Source organism: Porites lutea, chromosome 5 (genome assembly GCF_958299795.1).
Source record: "Porites lutea chromosome 5, jaPorLute2.1, whole genome shotgun sequence".
NCBI classification, from domain to species: Eukaryota; Metazoa; Cnidaria; class Anthozoa; order Scleractinia; family Poritidae; genus Porites; species Porites lutea.
The window spans coordinates 5323942-5347226 of record NC_133205.1 but is presented as its reverse complement, the minus strand read 5'-3'; the positions used below and the strand labels follow the sequence as shown (position 1 = coordinate 5347226).

The 23285-nt window shown below is 38.7% G+C and overlaps 2 protein-coding genes across 2 annotated transcripts; one reads left to right on the top strand and one right to left on the bottom strand.

The window, feature by feature from the left end:
- The first annotated feature begins 15932 nt into the window (after nt 1-15932).
- Nucleotides 15933-17099, top strand: LOC140939227 (uncharacterized). The gene has a single exon (XM_073388803.1). It carries the CDS (start codon nt 16054-16056, stop codon nt 17089-17091), a length of 1038 nt encoding a protein of 345 aa, XP_073244904.1. The 5' UTR covers nt 15933-16053; the 3' UTR covers nt 17092-17099.
- Nucleotides 17100-17332: 233 nt separating this feature from the next.
- Nucleotides 17333-22130, bottom strand: LOC140939228 (uncharacterized). The gene is made up of 2 exons (XM_073388804.1): nt 21983-22130; nt 17333-18275 (listed from the first exon to the last, which is right to left on the bottom strand). Exons 1-2 carry the CDS (start codon nt 21997-21999, stop codon nt 17528-17530), a joined length of 765 nt encoding a protein of 254 aa, XP_073244905.1. The 5' UTR covers nt 22000-22130; the 3' UTR covers nt 17333-17527.
- Between the last annotated feature and the right edge of the window lie 1155 nt (nt 22131-23285).

Genomic DNA, 23285 nt, shown 5'->3' with positions numbered 1-23285 from the left:
AAACTCACTGTAGACCACTGTACAAAATCAACCCCACCCTGGGTTTCCTGGGTGGCTTACTGGATATCACTGGCCTAAAGTAAACCTCCCCCGCTGGTAACATTTGTTCGAGGGCAATCGCTAGTCGCCAAAGCAAAACCCGTGCACAAGCCGAAATAAAGAAAAAAATAAACGTATAACAGCTTATGGCTGCCATTTTGTAATTTTTAAACTCTCGAAAAATTCCAACGTTTGTCATTTTTTTAAAAATAGGAAGCTTAATTGACCACCGCGGCAGGGGCAAAAAGAACAACTGCAACAATTAACAATGGTACTTTTGATTAGCAAACATCAACTTTACGTGCATCACGCCTTTTTTTTTTTCTTTCTGTTTTCAAAAAGCAAGTTGCACGTGCCAAGTTGATGCCTGCTTCGCACGTGGAAATGATGATCGTGCGGTTCCCGATATATCTGATTCCTTGTTCTCTGAAATTTAAGAGGCAATGTTTGAGATCACCCAATCGGCAGTTGTGAAAGGTTAAAAAATATAACAAGTCATAAGTATCTGCTCAGGCTCTTTATATTGCATGCCGTTTACTAGCCTGCGTTGCAGCTGGCCCACGCATTGTCCAAGCCATTTGACTGTATAGTCTATACAGAAGGTTTAGAGTGTCTGCGACACTGGCGACGCAGTCTAGCCTTTTACAAACTTTTTTGTTTACAGTAAAATATCGGAAACCATAGTTCTCTCTGGGAACTTGGCGATAAATTAGGGCCTGTTTACATGGAGTGGGGGACCCCGGTCTAGTGAGGTTGGTTTCTTTTGTTTTCACGCTCTGGGGGACACAAAGCAAAAGAAACCTACCCCACTAGACCGGGGTCCCCCACTCCATGTAAACAGGGTCTTAGCTATTCACCGTTTTTACGTTGACCATAACGCACATTGTTGACCACCAAAAACTTAGCATAACCATTGTTTTCGATTTCTCTTTGGACGACTGTAATACCCTGGAGAAATTGGGAACAATGATTACGCAAAATTCTGCAGTATGGACAATGTGAACGTTATGAATTGCCATCACACCGCGAAAAGCCCGTGAGTATCTCGTACCTGTCTGTGCAATGTGGGTTTCTTATGAAAGGCCAGTGTCTCTTCCTAATAGGTGGTTTTCACGTTACGTCATCGCCGGCATGCTGGTGGATGGTAAACAAAAGATCGCTAATTAGCTCGCTTTGTTTGTCCACCAGCATTTGTTCATTTCACCATTGTTATTTGTGTCTCCCGAGATTGCATGTGCTCAATCATTTCGGTGTTTCGTACACTTCTCTCCGCGCCTCTGGCTTTCACCTTCTTTGCTGCCCCCTTCTCCAATGGATTAAAGGCTTCAGTTTAATCCCTCAGATGCTCAACATTTACACGATGATTAAGCTGCCCCCGTTAGTCTACGTTTTGCAAGTTGGCCGCGCTCCCGGGGGGTACTCCCATACATTACCTATACGGGTATGTGCCGCCCAACGGGGTCGCGATTTTGAAGCTCCTGATTTAGAACGGGGTATCCATTTCAGAGGCGTTTTCTAGAACGGGGTATAATATTTCGAACGCACGAAAGCTCCAGTTTTGTAAGCAGTCATTTGAAATTATTCAAGGACAGATTGCTTTTAAAAGTACGGTTCAATGCGTTAACAAGCAAACTGTTGTACTCTTTGCACCTTAGAACGGAGTATAAAAAATTGGCCCATTTCTAGAACGGGGTATCAGTTTTAGGGCGAATTCTAGAGCGGGGTATCAATTTTAGGAGAAATTTTTTTTAGAACTGGGAGCCAATTTGGAGCCCCGGGCGGCACATACCCACCCAAAAAATACCCAAGTCCTCCCCCCGGGGCCGCGCTTAGCTTGTGTCGGTGCTCGTTGGGTTCTTGTTCCTGTAAGGTAAGAAATATTTTGACTCTTATAAGCTTGTTTTCGGTTTGTTGTTGGCTTATGGAGTTACAAGTGTCTAGCGTGCTGCCTCTCTCCTTTCAGCAGGTTGCATTTTACTTTTGTCTAGAGTTAACGGGTGTCATAATCGGAAGCATGTTTTGGCGAGCGAAGCGAGCCGCAAGAGAAGGCGCGAGCGAGCGGCGAAGCCGCGTGAGGGGCAGAGGTCCTTTCTTTCCGCGCCCCACGCACCCTCGTCTCCTTTCGCTCTCGCGTGACTTCTCGCGACTCTCCCAAATGGAGAGCTTGCTCGCAGGCATTTCCCAAGCATTTATCTATTCGTCTAGCTCTAGTTTTAAGCAAACAGTAGTTTATCTCTGTAGTATTTAAGCCAGTTTGTCTAGCGGAAGTACTTTGTAGTGATGACCTTCGAAAACGTCGAACGTCGTCGTATTTTTTCAACGTTTTTGAAAATTTATTAAAATATGTTTTTAAGATATATTTAGAGCTAGTTTTTTTTATAAAGTCGCTATTCAGTTTTGAACCAAACTGCTTAACAAATGGCCAACAAAAGCAGTTGAACGCAGGCTAATCAAATCAGTTTTCTCTCTCGCAATCGGCCAAAGCACCCCTCTTTTTCGTAATTTCCAGAGCTCATGATTGTCTTGATATTAGCCAATTCAGTCGATAGCATGTTATTTCACTTTTTTATGACCCTTAAAACTTCGTTTCCAAGTATTTCCAAAATGCCCTTAAAGAAATTAATTGTTCAAACTTTGCCATAATTAAGACAACTAGCAGGGACACAGAGGACCCCGGGACGTAGTGGCTGGTTGGGCTATAGAGTGTTTTCACTCACGTGGCCAGCATCTATGCAAATTTATTGGAACAAAAGAAAGCGTTTGCATAAGAAAAGAGTTCATCTCCCAGAGGACTGGTTTGGGACACCAACATGGCCGCCGTTTCATTGTTTTGGGACACCAATATGGCCGCCGTGACGTCATGTGAAAACACTCTATAGCCCCACCAATAATTTCGCTGGGATTTTTTTTCTTTTCGAATTAAAAAACGTTGGTCTAATACCCATCACATATATGCGAATTTCCTACTGTCCCATACATGTTTTTATAGCGGAGCCCCATAGCTAAGAAAATTTGGTAATCCATCCATCCGGGAAAATTTGGTCATGACGTCAGCGTACACCCCACGTACGTACCTTCTTTAATTTGGGGGTGGGGAAAGGGAGTCAGGAGACAGCCCGAAGGGGGAAGAGTATGTGAAAGCTGAGGTGAAATTTTGCATTTCAAGTTCCCTTCTTGTTTCGGCGGTAAATCACATGGCAGCCCGAACATTTAGAGAGAGAGAAAGAAAAAAGTCTTTCTTTCCACTAAATATCAATGGCTGCATTGACTTGGATAACAGGGAAAGAGCTAGAGCGAGACATAAATAACAATGGAGACCAATTTCGTTGGAAGAAAAGCATTAAAGTTATATACCAGCGGTATGAAAATGAGAAATGCTAGCGGCTACCAAAGTGAAAATGAGCGGCAGTGAAAAAGCATAGTAAACAGGAACACAAGGATTTCCTCCATAAAACGTGTAAATAGGAAGATAAATGTAGTTTTACGTTTTAGTCCTGCAAAACAACGGCAAGGAAATGTACCAAAAAGTGTGCTGCAAGTGCAAAGTTGTTTTTTTTTTTGCTAATTAGAAAAACAATTGCGTTGCACGTGCAAAGTTGTTTTTTTGTTAACTAGATCTGTTGTTGTTGTTGTTTTTAACCGTTCTCGCTGTTTTCACCTTGTCTTTGGTATTTCTCGGCTTTATATTTTGTTTGAGGAATTTATAGATATTGAAGAGAGCTTCGGTTTTAGCCCTGGCTATATCTATTTAATCAGTAGAATCAAGTGATTTGAAATCGCAGCCCTTTTTTATTCTGAACTCTATTCTCTGAGACGTTCTCCGAGTGTTTCGATCATTCAACCTTCATTTTTTTATCTCTGTTCTTCGACTGCTTCATTTTTATGATTACGTATCCCACTAGCGGCAAATTAGCGTTATTCGCATTGATGAAGACATATTTTCTCAAGTGAAGTTTGAAAGAAAACTTTACAGACGAAGGGGAACTGATGATGAAGGGGAAGAGCTAGATCGGACGTTTTTCAGATATATTAAGATTAAGTAAAGAGTCTTGGCTTGAATCAGGGTGCCATGCATATGTTTGCTGAGCGGGCTGAATAAATCTGCAAACGTCTCTATCCAGCCACTGTACTAACTGGGCTAGCATGTGATGACGTCGAAATAGGTCCAGCGCAAAAAACTTTAGGACAGTTCTTTTGTTGCTAATTTAGCGTGTTCAGTGATCGGTGAAATCCAGCTAAGTCAAGGTAAAAGAATGTAAATTTTAGGACTGACTTTAATATTAAGCTTTCACTTTGAATGAACGTCATATCATATTAGAATTATGTTTTCAACGTAAACCAACATTGTGGTGACAAATATTTGACCAAATTTTCTCAGGATTAATTGAAATAATCGCGTTTCTGGTGATTTCAGAAGCTCTTAGGGATGGATCATTAGAAACTATGATGGGGGGGGGGGGGGGGGTGGGGGGAGTGGTTGGGCAAAATTTAAAAAAACAAAATTTTCCCCAGGAAATTATTAATAAAAAAATATATATTCCCGCGGATGTCTGACCAAGGAGGAAAAAAAATTTAACCTTGCATGTACAAAAACAAATCTTGCATCTCTTAACATCTCCACCCCCTTCCCCCCATAACTTTTCCAGTGATTCATCCCTCGGTAAACCGAACCTATTTATAGCGCTTGCTGGTTATGTTTTTAAATCGCGTTTTATAGCACGAATGATTTAAGGTGGCTCGACTGGATGTTTTAGGGAGTGTACTTCCCTACTTTGCGCATTGCGCATTTACTACGTCGGCATCGACAAAAAAGAAAAGGTTGCCACAGCTGTACTATATAAACTAATGAAAAAACAATGTTTTATTGACATCGGAGTTGTCTTGGCAACGTAATGACGCCATTACCTTTTACGTAATAAATCCAGTCGAGCCACCTGACCGATTTCTATGATTTTTAGCATCCTTAATAAAGAATAGTGGAACTTAAAGAAAATGTTACTTGTCTTCTTGTAGGTATAAAAACGTTTGAGATGTCGGCATATATTTGAAACCACATTTTTCAACAAGAACTTCGAGATCCTACGACAGATTTTTCCCTTACTTCAGCAGGTAATCCTCAGAACGCCCTTGTTTTATACCCGGTGGCAATTTTTAAGTCAATCGTAACCATACAACTCGCTGTGCAAAATGCTGGTCAAATTTAAGCTGCAATGCCCGAGCTTATTTATATGCATATTGGTGAAGTTGCTGAATCGCGTTTTTTGGCAGGAAAGATTTAACCGATTTCTGGCATGTTTAATAAAGAATAATTGAACTTGCAGGGAAGACAAATTTTAAACAATTATTGGATGAGGTTTTTGTGATATCCGGAATAATCAAGATCGAGGTAAGTATTCGGCTGATAACACTAGCCGAGACCTTGATTATTCCGGATTTCACAAAAACCGAATCTAATAATTGTTTTATTACACAAGCCATTCTTATTTTATTTATTATAGAAGCCATTCTTACTTCGCTGTCCGCGAACTTGACATTGCTGTCCGTGCACTTGACATTACTTATTTACTTACATTACTTATTTATTTCCTAGTGTTGTATTTCAGATGTATCTCGGTACGTGTGCGCGTACAATTTTATTTTGAGCGCGCGCATTATTTGTTTATTTATTTAATTGACGTGTACATTTAGTTCGTTTATTAACGTCTTAATTTTACTTTGCGTTATTTTCCTCACTTATACATTGTCCGTGACTGTGCTCACATGGTGGGTGGCTCCTCCTAAAATGTTCTGCAATTGGTATAGGATATAATGGAGCCGAAACCAATTGTGGAATTGCACGCATTTTAGGCATCCTACTGATGGACAGTTGCGACACGTAGATATATATTTTTTAGCAACTAAGATAATTTGCAGTCTGTCTACTTTGAATTGCTCTTGGAAATCATGAATTGCGCGCGCCTAATCTGTAGGTACAGATTAGTGAATAATCTGTAGGTCGCGCTGTTTCCCAGAATTAACTGTAGGCTATTAGCCAATGAGAAGACAGATGGTGACTACAATGTATAATAATATTTGTTATTGATTTTCTTGTAGATACAAAAGCGTCTAAGATATCGGCCTCTGTTGAAAACCTAGCCTGAAATTCATCCGATTGCTTCGAGTCGTTTTCTCCTCTCAACAACGTCTGAATCGACCGGCCGTTAATGCCGTCCAGTGACGTCACTCACTACCCGAAAACCGGGTAGTGATTTTGATTGGTTGATTGCCTAAATATTTGCATAATTATGTATAATTATGAAAAATTTTAGCGGGATTGTCGCTTGATATTCAGCGGATAGCATCCCTGGTATTCTTTCGTTTAGTTCAAACATTTCGATAAGCTTAATCTTTATCTTAAACAGCAAAATTGCCCTTGTCTTCGAAACTGAAATGCTAAATTGAACTGCGAATGAAGAATCATCGCGGAGAGTCGGTAGGTTTTTCATTTAGAGCCGCTTTGTGATTTCGGCGGCCAGTGATTTTGTTTACGCGAAGTTTTCTGAGATCAATGTTATAATTCGACCTTCTTGCTATTTTTACCGTCAAGTGTAATGATTCTCTTAGCTTTTATGTCTTTGTCTCCTTGTTTTTTTTTCTTCGTTAGGGACCAAATAGCTTCTTTTCAATTAAAGCGATTCATTGTGTTTTTGAACTAAGTGTTCCGTGTGTGTGTTTATTTCATTGCGTGATTGCGACCGAGTTTGTTATAGAATTTAGTACAACCGGTTCAGAGTTGTACTGCATGCAGTTGATAGTTTGAACGTTAAACATGAATTACGATTGAAAATAATGCATTTCTGTATCATGCAGACATTTCCAAACGATATTTCTCGGTTTGCCACTTGAAAATCGTGTTGTACTTTTTGCATGAATTAAAGCAAAAGTCAAGGAGTAGTGACGTCACTGGACGGCATTAACGGCCGGTCGATTCAGACGTTACTGAGGGAGTAATAACGACTCGAAGTGATCGGATGAAATTCAGGCTATTGAAAACCCCGTTTTTAGAAAAAATGTAATAACTCAGAAATAAGGACCAAGACAGATTTCCCCCTAAATTCAGCAAAATAGCCTCAGTTTATATCTGCAAGTTTGGTGGCAATCCGTAAACTCGCTCCAAAAAATTGTGGTCAAAATGATATGATGCATGTGAGTGCTACGCGCGCTGTGATTGGTCGCTGCCCATGATCTATTTTAAATGACGTCACGCGAAAAATTGTTCTCCTCTTTTTTTTTTTTTCAACATGGCGCGCGGTTTTAAAAATGTTTGTGAGATTATTTCGTATTAAGCGAGTGAAAGCCTCGTAAAAAGTTTAGCAGGAGCTATTTACATAGAAGAAAAATGGAGAAACAGAGACAAAAGAGTTCTTGACGACTTTAGAATGCCTAAACTACCAGAAATCTTCACAACAGGTTGCCATCGTGTGTCATTGTTACGAGAGACTCGCAGTTTTACAAAACTTTTACGCTATTATTCTTCTTTTAGCAAGTGAAAGCGTTGAAAAACGTTTCGGAGAAACTGTATACAAGAAGATAAAGAAGAAAAGAAGAAGTAGAGACGTGAAAATAGCGTTTGTGATTTGGAAAACACCTAATCTGGCACAAATCCTCGAACAGTCAAGCAATACGAGGCAAGTTTGTCATTTTCCTGTCTGTTCATTGTATATTAAGAAAATAGATTCCATGTTGCCGTGGGTCTGTTCAGTAATAGATCACCGAGGACGCCAAAATGTGGTAAAAACATCACTGAACACTATAAAAGAAGAGTGTTCGGTACTCGATGGAAAGAAAGTCGACTAAACGGCGTTTAAACCGGCCGTAGGACACAGAGTGGCTATGAACTCTAAAGGTAAGGGAGATTTTTGAATCAATATTTCGCGTGATCGTGATTTTTTCTCTTAGCGTTGTAGATTCGAATGTATGTCTGACATGTGATAAAATTCGAACAATAAGGGCCCGAATCACATGTAATAATTATGCGAGAAATCTCGACCTTCGTTATCTTAAAGGCTACTAGTACAGATAGACAAACAAGAAGACTTCGTATCTTTAAGATTTTTGCATTTATTTGGCATCAGATAATAGATTAATTCTAGTATATTCCGACCAAATGACCTCTGAAGCCCGAACCCAAACATAGTGCACTTGGGCTGCCTGTGGTGTGCCATTTCTTTGTTTTTACCACATTTTGACGTCATCTGTGATCTGTTACTGAACAGACCTACGGCAACGTGGAATCTATTTGTTAATTTTAGCATACGAGTTATGCACCAGTCAATTGCAACCATGACCCCCAACCCCCGGGGAATAGTGGGGAAATTTATAAAAGTATCCTCGTAATTTAGAGGATTTACCCCCAAGCCCGAGGGACAGATTCACACAGTAATTCCCCCTCCCTAATAAGCCGTCTGTCAACGAACCGCTATTCCAGTTTAACAAATGACTCACTTTTAACTGATCAATTATTTGAATTGAGTCATCCATCGTATCTCTCCTCCATACGAAAACAAAAAAAAGCCATATATGACCTGACACATTTTAAAAACTTTGAGATACTGATCAAAATGAGTTCATCAGCATTTGACAAAGATTCATTTAATGGTCTACACATCATAGGTTCAAAAAGTTAGTTTTATGCATAGTGTTGTAAATGTTTAAAACCAAATTTGTTAATTTTGCCAGCTTCATATGCCTTTTTGGACAAACACACAATAATAATAGAGAAACATTGTGTTCACGGGTCTGTGTGTTTGCATTTTGTATAAATTCGTTGCATCAGTTAGTAATGCTAGGACCAAAAGAGCCATATCATAAAAAGCATAGCCCAGAGAAGGTTGGGCAGCAGTTGGCAAAGGATCATGGGGCGAACTATTGAGGAGTTCAGTACAGGCAGTTCGGACAGCAGGTCGGATCTCCGTGATCCACGTCTTTTGGCCAATTTTAACCATAATTATGCTAAAATTCAGAATAGTTTCGAATAAAATAAATTTATCCTATCAAAATTTTTAATTTTTCATGAGGGAGTGGCTGAATTGCCTTTCAAACTCTACTACACTGTAGTTTGCTTTGGAAGTAACAGCCTTCTTCAAAGCTACACGTCATCGATCATTGGTCAACTGACTCCCCACCCTGGGGATAGATGTGCATAGCTGGAAATGTTTGGTAATTTCCCAGAGGCTAGTGCAAGAAATGAATGTAAAATCAACATATTTGCCCCACTAATCCGTAAATCCCCACTATCCACAGGGGTTTGGGGGTTGGGGATGCAATTGACTAGTGCATTAACCCATAGAAGATGTAGCCGTATACCGTATTTATTTGAATAAGAGCCCAACCTTGAATTAGTGCCCACCTCGAATAAGCACCGGTCCTAAAGGCAGAAAAAGTAAATAAGCATCGAGCCTCAAATAAGTGCCCACCCCCACACCACTCCCTCCCACACAAACTCCAATAAGAGATACATGTAATAAGAGACCCTCACGAAGATGGAGTTTTCTTTAGAATATTTTACAGAAACCTTGCTTTGTTACATCTTTGCTTTTTGTTGCTACCATTTATTGTTTTGTTGCAAAATAAACATACTTCACTTGCTGAGAATGGTGAAAATTTGATAAGCGCCCAGCTTCGAGTAAGCACCCACCTCAAATAAGCACCCACTATCAAGGTCCAAAAATTTAATAAGCGCCTAGGGCGGTTAGTCGAATAAATACGGTGTACCAGCTAGGTTCAAATATGAAAGAGCTGGTTATCTTATACAGTTTGGTGTAAGTTTCAGCTCTTTGCAAGCAGTAAAAAAGAAAATAGCAATAAATATTTAAAAAAAATCCGCCAAATTGCTGGTTGGCAAAACGTGAAAGAGCTCATACACTAGATTTGTTGATTTTGGGTTATTTCAAACAAGTGAATGTAGCTAAACCTTTATCTTAAAAAATAATACTAGACTATTCACTTTCATATATTGTGCAAGTACCGGTATTCATAAGTATGATCAAAATGTGCACATTACTGGTATTTAAAACATTTGAAAAAATTAAAAATATGAAAGTAAAAAATATATGCATGATACCACAACACAAACTTTAGTTACATGAAAATCAATATTATCCGGAGCCATGTTATGGGCTCCTGTATATTCAGGAGCCTGCAAGTACAGACTACCTGCAAACAGTTTGCAATGCAAATAGCGAAGCTAATTGAGGCAGGTGGTATGGAAACTCCACCGACTTACAATTTATTAAATTCCAATATTTATACTACTACATGAGAAATTTCTGCACTTTCATTGGCTCCTGTATATTCAGGAGGCTGCAAGTACAGACTACCTGCAAACAGTGTGCAATGCAAATAGCGAAGCTAATTGAGGCAGGTGGTATGGAAACTCCACCGACTTACAATTTATTAAATTCCAATATTTATACTACTACATGAGAAATTTCTGCACTTTCATTGGCTCCTGTATATTCAGGAGGCTGCAAGTACAGACTACCTGCAAACAGTGTGCAATGCAAATAGCGAAGCTAATTGAGGCAGGTGGTATGGAAACTCCACTGACTTACAATTTATTAAATTCCAATATTTATACTACTTCACGAGAAATTTCTGCACTTTCATTGGCTTACATCAGTGGTATTTCCGCTTAATTTGAAATACCTACTTGTGAAAATTACAAACCTTTTGTGGATGGTAGTATAAACAAATAATAGCATGATTTTGTAAGTGATATTTGGCATAAATACTACTTGTGATATTTCCCAAATTCTCAAATTTCGAAAATTAAAAAAACATATAACGATAATATTTCGAAATATCACTTGTGGTATTTATGCCAAATATCACTACAAATTAAAAATTGTATGCTATTAACTATACTAATACAATGTAACAAAGTAATAAATATGGTATTGCAGATTAATTGGAAAAGGTGAAAATATGACCAAAATTATTTAATTATCTGATTCAAACTCAACGGTCAGGCTGTTTTTATTGCTCGCCGTTTATAGACTATGTTAATATCAAAACATCTTGGTCCCAATGGACAGTTCCGGATCTGAACATGGAAAAAAAAAATCCCGCTGCTATATTATAGAATTTACCAGCCTCTAAATTTATATGAAAATAATATACCCTCTGGCAAAATTACTACAGTAATCGGAATTAATAATATCGTGAATATAATTTTCATCATAATTTTGCCACGCAGTTGGTTTTTGGTGGTCTCTACAAGCCTTGGGTTTCTTGTGTGCGTTACTTAGGCTGCTCCAGGCTGGGGAAAGGGCTGCCTGAGAGAGTGTTTCTGTCAAATAGAGGGTTGGCCCCTTGTTATATTTTTATATGATGTGACAACACTCCATTTTCATAAGCATACTCTGTTGGCAATCAGTTTTTGAAAATGGGGTCCAATCCTGGTTTCTTTAGAAGTCGATTAACTACAGTAGTTTTCCATAGATCGGGAAAGTAACCAGACTGAAGACAAGTATAGTATTTGTAATATATGTTCATATATATAATTAAAGTAATTTCTAAAAAAATGTTCTATGGCATCATGAGGGGAATGGTAGGACGAGTCAGTGTTGACAAATCTTATATCAAAGTAATGTACCATCTGGCAAAATTATTGCATTATAAGATCTTGTGAAGATTTTTTTGTCAAAAAAACAAGTTTATTTCTAATGTAGACTAAAAGAATTTACAGAAATATAATAATTAAGAACAATACATGAAGTAGTTGGACACCCAAAAGAACTACTTACAATAATTGAAAATGTGCAAAGTCAGGGAAGAGGCATAAGAAATGTATTGATAATACACATAAAAGTCTTACAATTGGTACCAAAAAAAAACATATATATGGACAGCAGAAAACAGAAATATATATACATATTAAAGAAAGAAGGGAAAAAAGTCAAAATATCAGTAAAGATTAATAGAGACGGACAAAATATACAAACTACTACAAACTATAAGTTCAAGTTCAAGTTCAAGTTCATTTATTCACACTTATTCAATTACAATACAACAACAATAAGGAAAAAAAATGAAGAAGTAAAAAACAGAGCTAACTATACATTGAATTAAACATAAGAAAGGAAAAGAGTGTGTAGCAGCCAAAGGAGCCAAGAGTTGGCTACTACCACAGAGCGGTTACAAGTGGGTGGAGGTTATACGCGTTTAACTCTCCACCCGCCATCTTGGTCCCACGTGCCACACCGCACGTGTACTGTAATTTGCCCTTGAAAATTCGTCAATCCTGAAGTCCTCTCTCTGAGTTGTCCAGGTCTCAGTCGTAGTTGCCTTGAACATTTGTTATACGAATGGTGTCGTGCATACTCGGAATCTCTTAACCATGGCATCATGCCCGTCACGCCTGTCAGGATTTGGCAGTGTCGTGATGCTCATTTTACAGGGGAGAAAACCCCGTGCAAACTTACAATACATGCTGGATGAAATAAGCAGCACCTTAATCTGACACTTTCACTCGCCATTGGTCGACTTGTCTCCATACAAACAAATTGGAGCTGCTAATATCGCTGTGAATAATGTAGCGCCGAACGGTTTCTTTTGGTGCAAGAAATTTGATGCTCCAGTTACATCCAGAAAAATAACTACCACTTCAGCTGTGGAAAGGGATCACAGCTCCGGCAATTTTCGTGAGCTTGATTCCTTGACTGTTCTCTGTAACCAAAAGGGGACTTGATAGTTCATCGTTTGTTGCTCCAATGAATTCAACGAATTATGGGAAACTATAGGATGATGGCATCTTGACGCAATGTGCATCTCTCACTCAAACAGTTCTCTGTAATACGAGGAAACGTTCTGAATTTCCTGGTGAATCTTTAGGACGGCGGGTGGTGCCGCTACAACTCTTGCTTTTGACAACCCTTCCCCAGCCTCCCCTCTTAAGGCATCTCTCTGTCCACCACTCCTCTGTCAGCTGAACGTAACGCTCGCTGAGCTGTTGAACGAGATATTGAAGTTTGAAGTTTGAAGTTTATTAATTCATAAATACATAGCAGTTCGAAAACTGAATTGCGTTTTTACGTTACAAAAATTAAATTAAACATCAAAAACATTAACTAATATATCTTAATTGAGAGGAATAAAAAAGCTAAACGAAGAGCTGAGATGCTAAAAAAGTTGTCGAAATACGAAATTCAAAAACTCTAACCTATAAGTTACTTGCTTTAAGACATGAAAAGATAATAAAGCTATTCTTAAAACGATCGTTTTGAAACGTGGCATGTTAAAAGGTCGCGCGCACCTTAATGAATAAGTAGATTCGTGCGGTGCAGGTAGTAACTTACAAAGGCAGTGATTGTTGTCATTTACAATTGTGTGATAATGTGACTCACATATTTTGTTATGGTGGGTTGCTAATTCATTGAAGTTCATAATAACAAGAGCCTCATCATAGCTAACACTGGGGCAGATGGTGGACATTGCTCTCTTCTGTATACGTTCCAATTCTTGCATTAAATATTTAGGCAAACTCAGTGAAGTGAAAGGCCGGTACTGCATAGTCCATAATTGATCTAATACAACTAGAGTAGAAGAGCCCTAAATCAGTGCGAGTAACCTTGGCTCTCTTAAGTTGTACCAAAAAATATAATCTCTTGGAGGCCTTCTTAAGAATTTCATTAATATGAATATTCCAAGTCAAATCACTGGAAATATTCAGACCCAATAACTTTACACTAACTACAACTTCTAACGCATCGCCGTCAATGAGAATGGGCTCAAATTCTTGCTGGGATTTTGTAAAGGATATTGGCATTTCTTGACACTTATCAGTGTTCAGCTGGACTCTGTTTTCTAGTGACCATCGTACTACTCTATCTGTAGTACGTTGGGCTTTGGTAAGTTCCCTTTCGCGACTGATTCGGAGATAGTGGTATCATCTACATATTTCCATAAACGTGCATTTTCGACAATAAGGTCGTTAATCATAATAAAAAAAGCCAAGGCCCTAATTTGGTTCCCTGGGGGACGCCTGAGTGGACAGATTCCCACTCAGATACATATCCGTCACCAAGTTTGATTCGCTGAGATCTGTTTTACAAATAGTCAATTTTCCAATTAACTATACGATTTTAATTACCTCTTGTTCTTTTGCCCTCCGTTGTGCCTCTAAAGAGGCATTTTCTTCAACTTTTTCTTGAAGTTGGTGATTGCCTCTTTGCTGAAATAATGAGCGAGCATGACCTGAGCTCTTTCGTTATTTTTGTATATCGATACTGGAAATCCATTTTTCTGAATAAAAAGAAAAAAACCCCATTACGGTCTTCTTCTAGCAATGTGCTTGAGGTTCCCATATAAGTAACATTTCGAGAATGAATCAAATTATAATAAAACGGTTAAAGCTTAGCCGCACCCTCCCCTGTGGGTGCCGCTACACGCGAGACTACCACCCACCCTACTTGCACATCTGGTGGGAGCACTTGTCTCTATTGTTTTCCAGAAAACTGCGACTCAGTACACATGTTTATAAAATGAAGTAATTATACAAACTGTTCGTTGAATGTTTAAAAAATAACAAACGAATGAATGTGGTCTCAGGTTATAGCAAAATAATATACCATCTGGCAAATGAAATCTTATGTAGAGTTTTTTTAACGCAAATTCCTGTTGATGAGACATAACTATTTGAAATATTGCCTTGTAGTAACCTTCTTCAACAAAATATTAACTAGCAAAGTACTAAAGGAGGTTTTTAGTCCAAAGAATGGGACTAATGTTTAGTCTATTAAAGTCTTTTTGTGAACAGAATGTGATTTATATATTTTATATCAAGTAATTTGTTTTAAAAAATGTTCTATGAACAATGGCAAAACGAGTCAGTGCTGCCAAATCTTATATCAAAGTAATATACCATCTGGCAAAATTATTGCAGTATAAAATCTTATGTAGATTTTTTTGTCAACAACAACAACAACAAGTTTATTTTTACTGTAGACTAAAAGAATTTAAAAGAAATGTGATTAGTAATAAGAACAATACATAGTCACATACAGTAGTTGGACAATCAACAAAACTTAAAAGTTAAACTATTTGGATGATCATAATTATAATAACTGAAAATGTGCAAAGTCAGGAAAGAGGCATTGATAATAAACATAAACATTTTAAAATTGTTACAAATACAATATATATATAAACAGCACAAAACAGAAAAATATATATACACATAAAGAAAAGAAAGGGAAAATATCAGTAAAGATAAACAGAGAAGGACAAAATATACAAAAAGAGAAAAAGGCTGTTAGGACCTGCATTATATAGCCAGAGGAATCTGATCGCCATCTTTGCTGACCGCTGACCCTACATTTCAAAACTCCTGTTGATGAGACATAACTATGTAAAATGTTGTCTTATAAACTCTTCAAAAAAGCTATTAACTGACAAAGTACTGAAATTCTTTGAGCTATCCATCTCTCTCCTGTAGTTGCTCTTGGATATGGGTCAATCCGGATGTCCTCTCTCTCTGAGTTGTCCATGTCTTCGTCTTAGTAGCCATTGAACATTTGTCAAGCCTATCTAGTTTTTGTAGTTCACCAATGGTGTCTTGCATACTCGGACTCTCTTAAGGAACTTGACGCAAACGTCTCCGGATGAGAGCTCGAAGGAGGTGGTTTGTTACCATGCAACTTGCTCGTCTTTCTGTCTGGATTTGGCAGTTTCCCAAAGCTTATTTTACAGAGGAGAACACCTTCAAAGCTGTACAGATCGACCTTAACACGAAAAAACAAACGATGATAATTGACAACATATATTAATATTCGTTGGTCAACATTCAGGGGTAATAGGGACCTTACGATCCGACAACGGCGACGGCAACGGCAACGTGAGAAGTCTAGGTCGAGCGGGGCCACGTCGTGTTGGCGTTCCCGCCAAAATTGAGATTACGAATTTTACAAGCGAGAACGTTGACGACGGTCATTGATGTTTATCGTGTTTAAGTCAACGAAAGTTTTTTAGAAAGCCATGCCAAAGTTCCGTGACACTATTCTCCTGGCTCATGCTTCCCGTTTGATTAACGCTGAAGAATTCGTGCTACTCTACGATTTACACAAGCCTAAAAATCCGGATTTACCGTACACTAACTACGAGTGCTTCGATCTCGACAAGATGACCGATGATGAATGTAAAACTGAGTTTAGATTTTACAAGAATGACATTTACAACTTGGCAGAGGTGTTTACTTTACTGGATCGGATCGTTTGCTACAATGGTGTAAATCTTAAAAGATTTGCCTATCCTTGTAGATACGTAGACATGATACCCAGATTTGGAAGGCCAGAACCACAATTGTGTATGATCTCAAATGCTGTTATGAACAAGATGTATCAAACATGGAACCGCCTTCTCACTGATTTGAACCAGGATTGGTTAAGACCCGATCATTTAGAGGAGTTTGCCGTTGCAGTTCACAACAGGGGAGCTGCTCTTGACAACTGTTGGGGGTTTGTTGACGGTACTGTGAGGCCCATTTGCCGACCAGGACAAAACCAAAATTGCTTATACAATGGTCACAAAAAAGTCCATGCTATAAAGTTTCAATCTATCGCAGCACCCAGTGGCCTTGTTGCCAACCTGTTTGGGCCTGTCGAGGGAAAGAGACATGACAGTGGGATGTTAGCTAGATCTGGAGTGTTAAACCAATTGCAACGATTTTCAGTGGACACAAATGGGAACCCCCTATGTATTTATGGAGATCCGGCATATCCCCTTCGACTACATCTGCAAGGACCTTTTCGAGGAGCTGGACTAACTCCCATACAGTCTGCATGGAATGAATCTATGAGTGAAGTCAGAGTTTCTGTTGAATGGATTTTTGGTGATATAATAAATTATTTTAAATTTCTGGACTTCAAAAAAAACTTGAAAATAAGTTTAAGTGCTGTTGGCAAAATGTATGGGACATGTGCCCTTCTTCACAATGCTCGTGTTTGTTGTTACGGATCCACCACATCAGACTACTTTGATGTTTCTCCCCCAGAAATTGGGGATTATTTTCACTAAGTCTGCCAAACAGGTTTTACAAAAGTTACATAACACTTTTCCTTTCGAAAATTGAACTCCTTTTTAATAAAAAAAAATTATACAATCGAGAAAGGCTAACATATTGGAATTAAAGTGAAATAAATGCCACCAAAACAAACTATTAAATGAGAACAAATAATGGTGAGCATGTTTACAGGGAGTAATGCAATTCTATAGTTCGATAAGCCCTATTGCCTTGATAAAGGCTCAGCCCCACTTTTGATACTGGCATAACATCAATTCGGCGACTTTCAAAGGTTGGCAAAATTAAGCAACATTTCCTTTACAACTATATATGTAAACAAGTAATTATTATTATAAATCTTTAATTTTTAACTTCCTTGAAAATGTTCAAGTTAATAAAAATGTGAACTCTTTGTGCATTTAAATGACCTCTTGCAGAGATTGACCAGCATCACTTCACAGCAAACGTTTTCATTAGTTCCATAAGTGCAAGGGTTTGTTGTTGGTGCTGTTGCATCATGTTTGCATTCATTTGCATAAACTGCTGCATTTGCTGCTGCTGAAGCTGCTGAATATCTCTAGTTTGCTTGTTCATCATATCAAACTGCTGTTGTCTTCCTTCCTGCTCCTTTGCTTGCAGTGCTAACTCTTGCCTTTTTATCTCCAATTCATCACGTTTTAAAGTAGCTTCTACTTCTGCCCTATCCTTCAGGTAAACCAGAGTGCTTGCACCACTAGCTCTACCCTTTTTCGGTCTTGCTCCTTGCTGTTCATCGGCATTCCTTTTGGCGCTATCTTTAAAAGTTTCCAATGATCTCTTCCGCATTTCCTCTGCTTTCTTTGCTTCTTCTTCCTGCTTTTGTTTTGTTTGATCTGTGATTTTGTCAGACTCATCAAAGAGTTCAATGGTTTCATCTAACAGTTGATCTAGTTCCTTGTCCTCTTCAGGGGCAATACCTGAGGCTCTGTCTTCTTCCCTGACTTTTTTCCTTCTTCTCTTTTCCATTGTTGAATAGTGGTCACGAACAGACCGTTGGGTAACACGGAATTGGGGATAAGGAATAGCATTTAAGGATACTGCCAGCTTTTCCCAATCATCTCCTCGCTCACTAGTTCCTTTCTTGTGCAGCCATGGCTGCAAAAGCATCAATTCCCTCAACATAAGCAATTCGTGTTCTTCAGTCCATTTTATTGATTGACTGAAAGTGCAGTGCAACAAAAATTACTTCATGAGGAAGAACTATCAGTATATCAGCAAAATTTGCTAACAATAAAATTATCATTGTATCTGAGATTTACTAGCACTTGGTCCAGTGCTCGAACTTAACTTTTAGCTCTGGTCTTCCACTGGACCAGTAGGCTAAGAATTTACTGGTCCCAGGAGCAAAGTTACTGGTCACCCTTTACATTTTTTTTTGCACGTACTTAATTTGTGTGTGTAGGTAAAAACATGTAAATGCCACACTATGATCAAATAAACACAACAATTTACATGTATCTTTTTAGTGATACATAGCAACAATGATAAGTGTATTACAATTATAATTCTTCCCAGTTACAGGCCATAGTTGCAACATAAATAGAATAGCAGCAGTTTTATCAACTTCATTGCTGTCTTAGGCTTAAGTTAGGTCATCAATCCTTTAAGCAAGGCCTTCGCATTCTTTGTGATGCCTGGTTCCAATGCAAAATTGCCCTTTCAGCTGTAAAGTCCTCGGGACTTGAACCATTGAGGCAGATGTTCATGAGCATGTCAACAGTTTCAACATCAAGTGAGTTTCGATACTCTGATTTGAGTCGCCCCATACAAGAGAATCCCCTTTCACAGCAAGATGAGGACACTGCCATTGCCAGACAAATCTCAACCACCATCAACATGTGAGAGAGTTCAAGTTCATCTGGATGCACCTGATTGAACACTTCTACCCAGAACTCAGCCTGACTTAAGTTTGCAATGCGTTTGTGGTCATAACAGTACAGTTTTAGAGATAGCCACTGATCCTTTGATACTTCCAAGTCGAAAGCATTGCTTCTGAGGACTGCCTGAAAGTGCTGAGCCACAGTAACCAATTCTTCTTCTCCATACAAACCTAGATCATTTCTCTCCTTTGGCCAAGACTTATTGTTAGTGATAACACCGCAAGCTTTTAGTACTGGGGAAGTGAAGTCTTCAAATCTTGAGGCTAGAAATTGCTTAGCATCAGTGATGATTGATGCTTTACTTTGCTCAAACAATCTGTCATCTGTGTTGTTCCTTGTAAGACTGACCCCCTTGAACACTGTTCCAGCTCCTACTTCTTCTTGAAAGGCAGCAAGATGTTTCCCAGGTCGTCTTCGCATGTTCTCTAAGGCTTGACTAGCTCGCTCAATCTCAGCCTTCACTTGCGAAATAGAGATAGAATCCTTCTGAAAAATAAGTGAGATCTTTGACACTTCCTCTAGAATGTCCCACATTAAATGAAGGTGAAGCTGGAATTTGTAAGCCTTGAGCTTCTTTGACAAGTTCCTACCCCGTCCTTGCATTTCTGCTGAAGAATCTCTAGCTTCTGCCGTGTGCTCAAAGTGAGAAACAATTGCTTGAAAGTTTTTTTGAAGTAGAACAGTTAAAGCACGGAGCAAATGAGGCACCCAACGAGTTCCACTGGCCTTTGTTGGTTTTCCCACTTTTATTTCCATTGCCTCTGCCATTTCTCTTAGTTCTCTTAAAGCCTTTGGGGAATACTTATAGTGTTTCCAGCAGCCATTTAAAAGTTCCTTGATGCTCATCATTGTTTCATTGCACTTCAAAGTGTCACTAAATGCAAGTTCTAAATTGTGTGCTACACAATGAATTGGAATAACTTGAGGTGCTTGTTGTTTAATTAATGAAACCACACCACCAATCCTGCCCATCATAACTGATGCACCGTCTGTGCCAGTGCTGATCAGTTTTTGCATCCACTGAGGGTCGATCTTATCCATAACCGACTTGATTGCCTTTAGAATTCCTGGTGCCTTTGCACTTTCAACCTCAGCCAGCTCAACATAGCACGTTTTTGGAGCCCCACCTGATACAAATCTCACATACACTATTTCTTCTTCCAAACATGACACATCTGTTGCTCCATCTGCCATTATAGATATAAACTTAGCAGTGCTTAAAGAATCTATGAGATCTGCCCTCAAGGTATCAGATATATGTTTACAAAACTCTTTACAAGCATGATCATTCATGTACGTGTTTCCGAGGTTTAAGCCATTCTTTTTTTGCAATGAACACAACTGTGAGAATATAGAAAATGGAAGTTTCAAATAAGCTATATAATATGCTGTATTAAAAAGATACTCCATTTTCTTCAATGTTTCTTCATCAAGTCTGCTCAATGCAGCAGGCAAAGGTCTTTGCTCTCTTGGACGCTCGCTTGCACGTTTAGCTGCTAAACTCATAGCGTGTCCTTCACTGGCCTCGTGAGCCTTTAAGCTGTCAGTTTGAAAGTTATTTGTTCCGACCCTCAAGGAATAATGTGTGTTTTTCCCATTTGGAAATTCCCTGCAAAACTCGCAAAACATTTTGTTTTCTTTCTCATCAAAGTGGAGCCATCTGTACTTTTCTATCCACGATTCCTGAAACTTCCGTGTTTTCTTTATCGGAGTTGCAGCAGGCGGTGCTGGTGTTGTGTTGCTTTCTTGATTTTGCTTTCCTCCGAAGAAAGAACTCAGTGAGCATTGAACTTTTTTTCGTTTGGACATTTCAAGAAGTTGTGTTTTGAAAGAAAATAGAGATTCAATCAACATCGATCATTTGGCAAACGCGGGAAGCCGCCATATTGAATCCCACAATCCATTTAATCTCAGCGTAGAACCCAGACTCTTACCTGCCAGGCCAGAAACGCCTAGCGATTTTTGCTCGACGTTTTCGAAGCATTCGCTTTCAGAAATTCTTTATCTGCTTTGACACTTTTAGCCCCTTTCAGCAAGATACAAAAGCAATTATTTATCGGGGTACTGTAACTTTACTCGTCCACAGGACTAGTGGCAAAAAAACCTACTCGTTTTGGGCAATTTTTACTCGTTTTGGACGAGTGGACGACCGTTAAGTTCGAGCACTGTGGTCCTAATCATGATCAAAATTTTGAAAACAAATAACATAACTTGCTTTGGGTGGTATTAACTAGATCATCATAATATTAGACAATATCTTTGTTTTCTTTAGTCCTCCAATAAATTAGCTGAACTTGTTGACAGATAAAGAAATGATCATGAGAATACATGATGGTTATCCTTTGCCTTCCGAATGAGGGAAACATACAATTAAGGTTGGAAGGACGCTTTCAAATGAAAACAGTTATGAATTACTAAAAAATGTGTAGCATTTGGAGCAAAATATTGGGCAATCAATAAAGTTTGGATTTTGTAAAATAATCCTTATTTAATTAGGAAACAGTGGAAATTATGTGAACGTCTCTGTTTTGTATTTGTTTTTGATTCAGTTATAAATATAGCAATATTTGCGGTAGTCGGAATTCGTCGATATAACTGTTCAACCCAGCCAGTGAGTTCCTTGTAAAATAAGGTTAATCTACGATTATAAATGAAAATTAGCTCAATGAAAGTATTTATACACTTTGCATCGGTCGAATCTAGTACCGCTGCCGACAAAATCTCTCTACTATTTCCTAGTAAACCCAAAATAAAATTAAGCTTAATTGTTCTCTTTTTTTGATCGAGAAAAAAGTTGGAAAGAAAGTGATAAGAAAGCTCAGTGATAGCGAGTGAAGTACAATCACAAACAAATACAAAGCAAAATAAGTCAAATCTCTCTCCATTCAGTTTGTGGTCGTATACAGAAGACTCCACGCTCTGTTCGTTTCGGACATTTCATACAAACTAGTATTCTTTAAATTTAGTCGCAAAGTCTCGTTTTTACCTTGATTCCTTTGCCATAGTTGGGTTTTAATTTCCACGTTTTCGCACAACGTCAAACAAGACTTCTAGACGTCCGCGCGTGAAGGGACACCGCCGTCTCAGAAATCTACTCATGCGCAGTACGTAACCGGAAGTAAAAAAGTCCCACGTCGCCGTCGCCGTTGTCGGATCGTAAGGTCCCTAATGTGCACTCTCTGACGTCAAGCATTTCGCAACGTTGCCCACTCAGAGAGTTTCATTGTTAAATGACATGTTACCCCGTTTGCCAGGTCATGTATAAATAGCAAATACAGATTAAAGATAGCAGACAGCATACCCTGACAGTTTGAGTTTTAGCAAGTGCTTCGGGAGCATTGTATACCGCAGCACCCCTACAAACGTACAATACATGCTGTATGAAATCAGCAGCACCATAATCTGACACTTTGCCTCCCATTGGACAGCCTGTCGTCATACCAACACAATGGCGCTGCTTATGTCGCGGTGGATAACGTAGTGTGGTTTCCTTTTGTGCAAAAAATATAATGCGCCAGCCACATCCAGAGAAATTGCAGCCACTATAGCTGTAGAAAGAGATCCCTGCTCTTGATTCCATTAACTCGGACACAAAAAGTCGACTTCTAAGTCCATCGTTTGTTGCTCCAATGAAATTTGGCAAAACAACCATGACGACGTCTTGACTCTATTTTTGCTGATTAAACAGAAAAATGAAAATCACTATATGGTCTCCTTCAATCAGTTACTTGATGTTCCAACATGGACGTTTTTCCATACCTTTCTTGTCAGGGCGGTTTGGTAGATAGGTGACAAGACAATTTTGTTTCTTTGAAGCAAATGGAGTGTTGTTCCTCTTCATACGAGAAACAAGATTAAAAGCATGTGTAACCTCTGTTCCATCCTTATAAGCCAGGAAGTGATAGTGGATGTCGAAGAATCTGGAAGATTCTTTGGTGATTCCTCTTTGGTTACATGATGCCTTAGCGTTATCTTTGCTCCTTTTGTTTTCCTATAAACATCTTTCTTGCGATCCATATTTGAAGTAGAAATACTACTGCATTATCAGCGACTTTATTTTTCCCATAGACATTTGCCTTCTTAGCGAGGTTGGGAGTGGATACTGGAAATCCATTTTTCTGATCAAACAGAAAAATTATGATCACTTTCGTGGTCTCTTCAATCAGTTGCTTGACGTTCCAATTGACATTTTTCCATACCTTTCTTGTCAGAGCTGTTTTTATAGTAGAAAGGTGACAAGACACTTTTTTCCTTGAAGCAAATAAACTGTAGTTCCTATTTATAAGAAA

Excerpts from the sequence above, each read along its gene's own strand:
- LOC140939227 (XM_073388803.1), top strand. The coding sequence starts at position 16,054 with ATGCCAAAGTTCCGTGACACTATTCTCCTGGCTCATGCTTCCCGTTTG.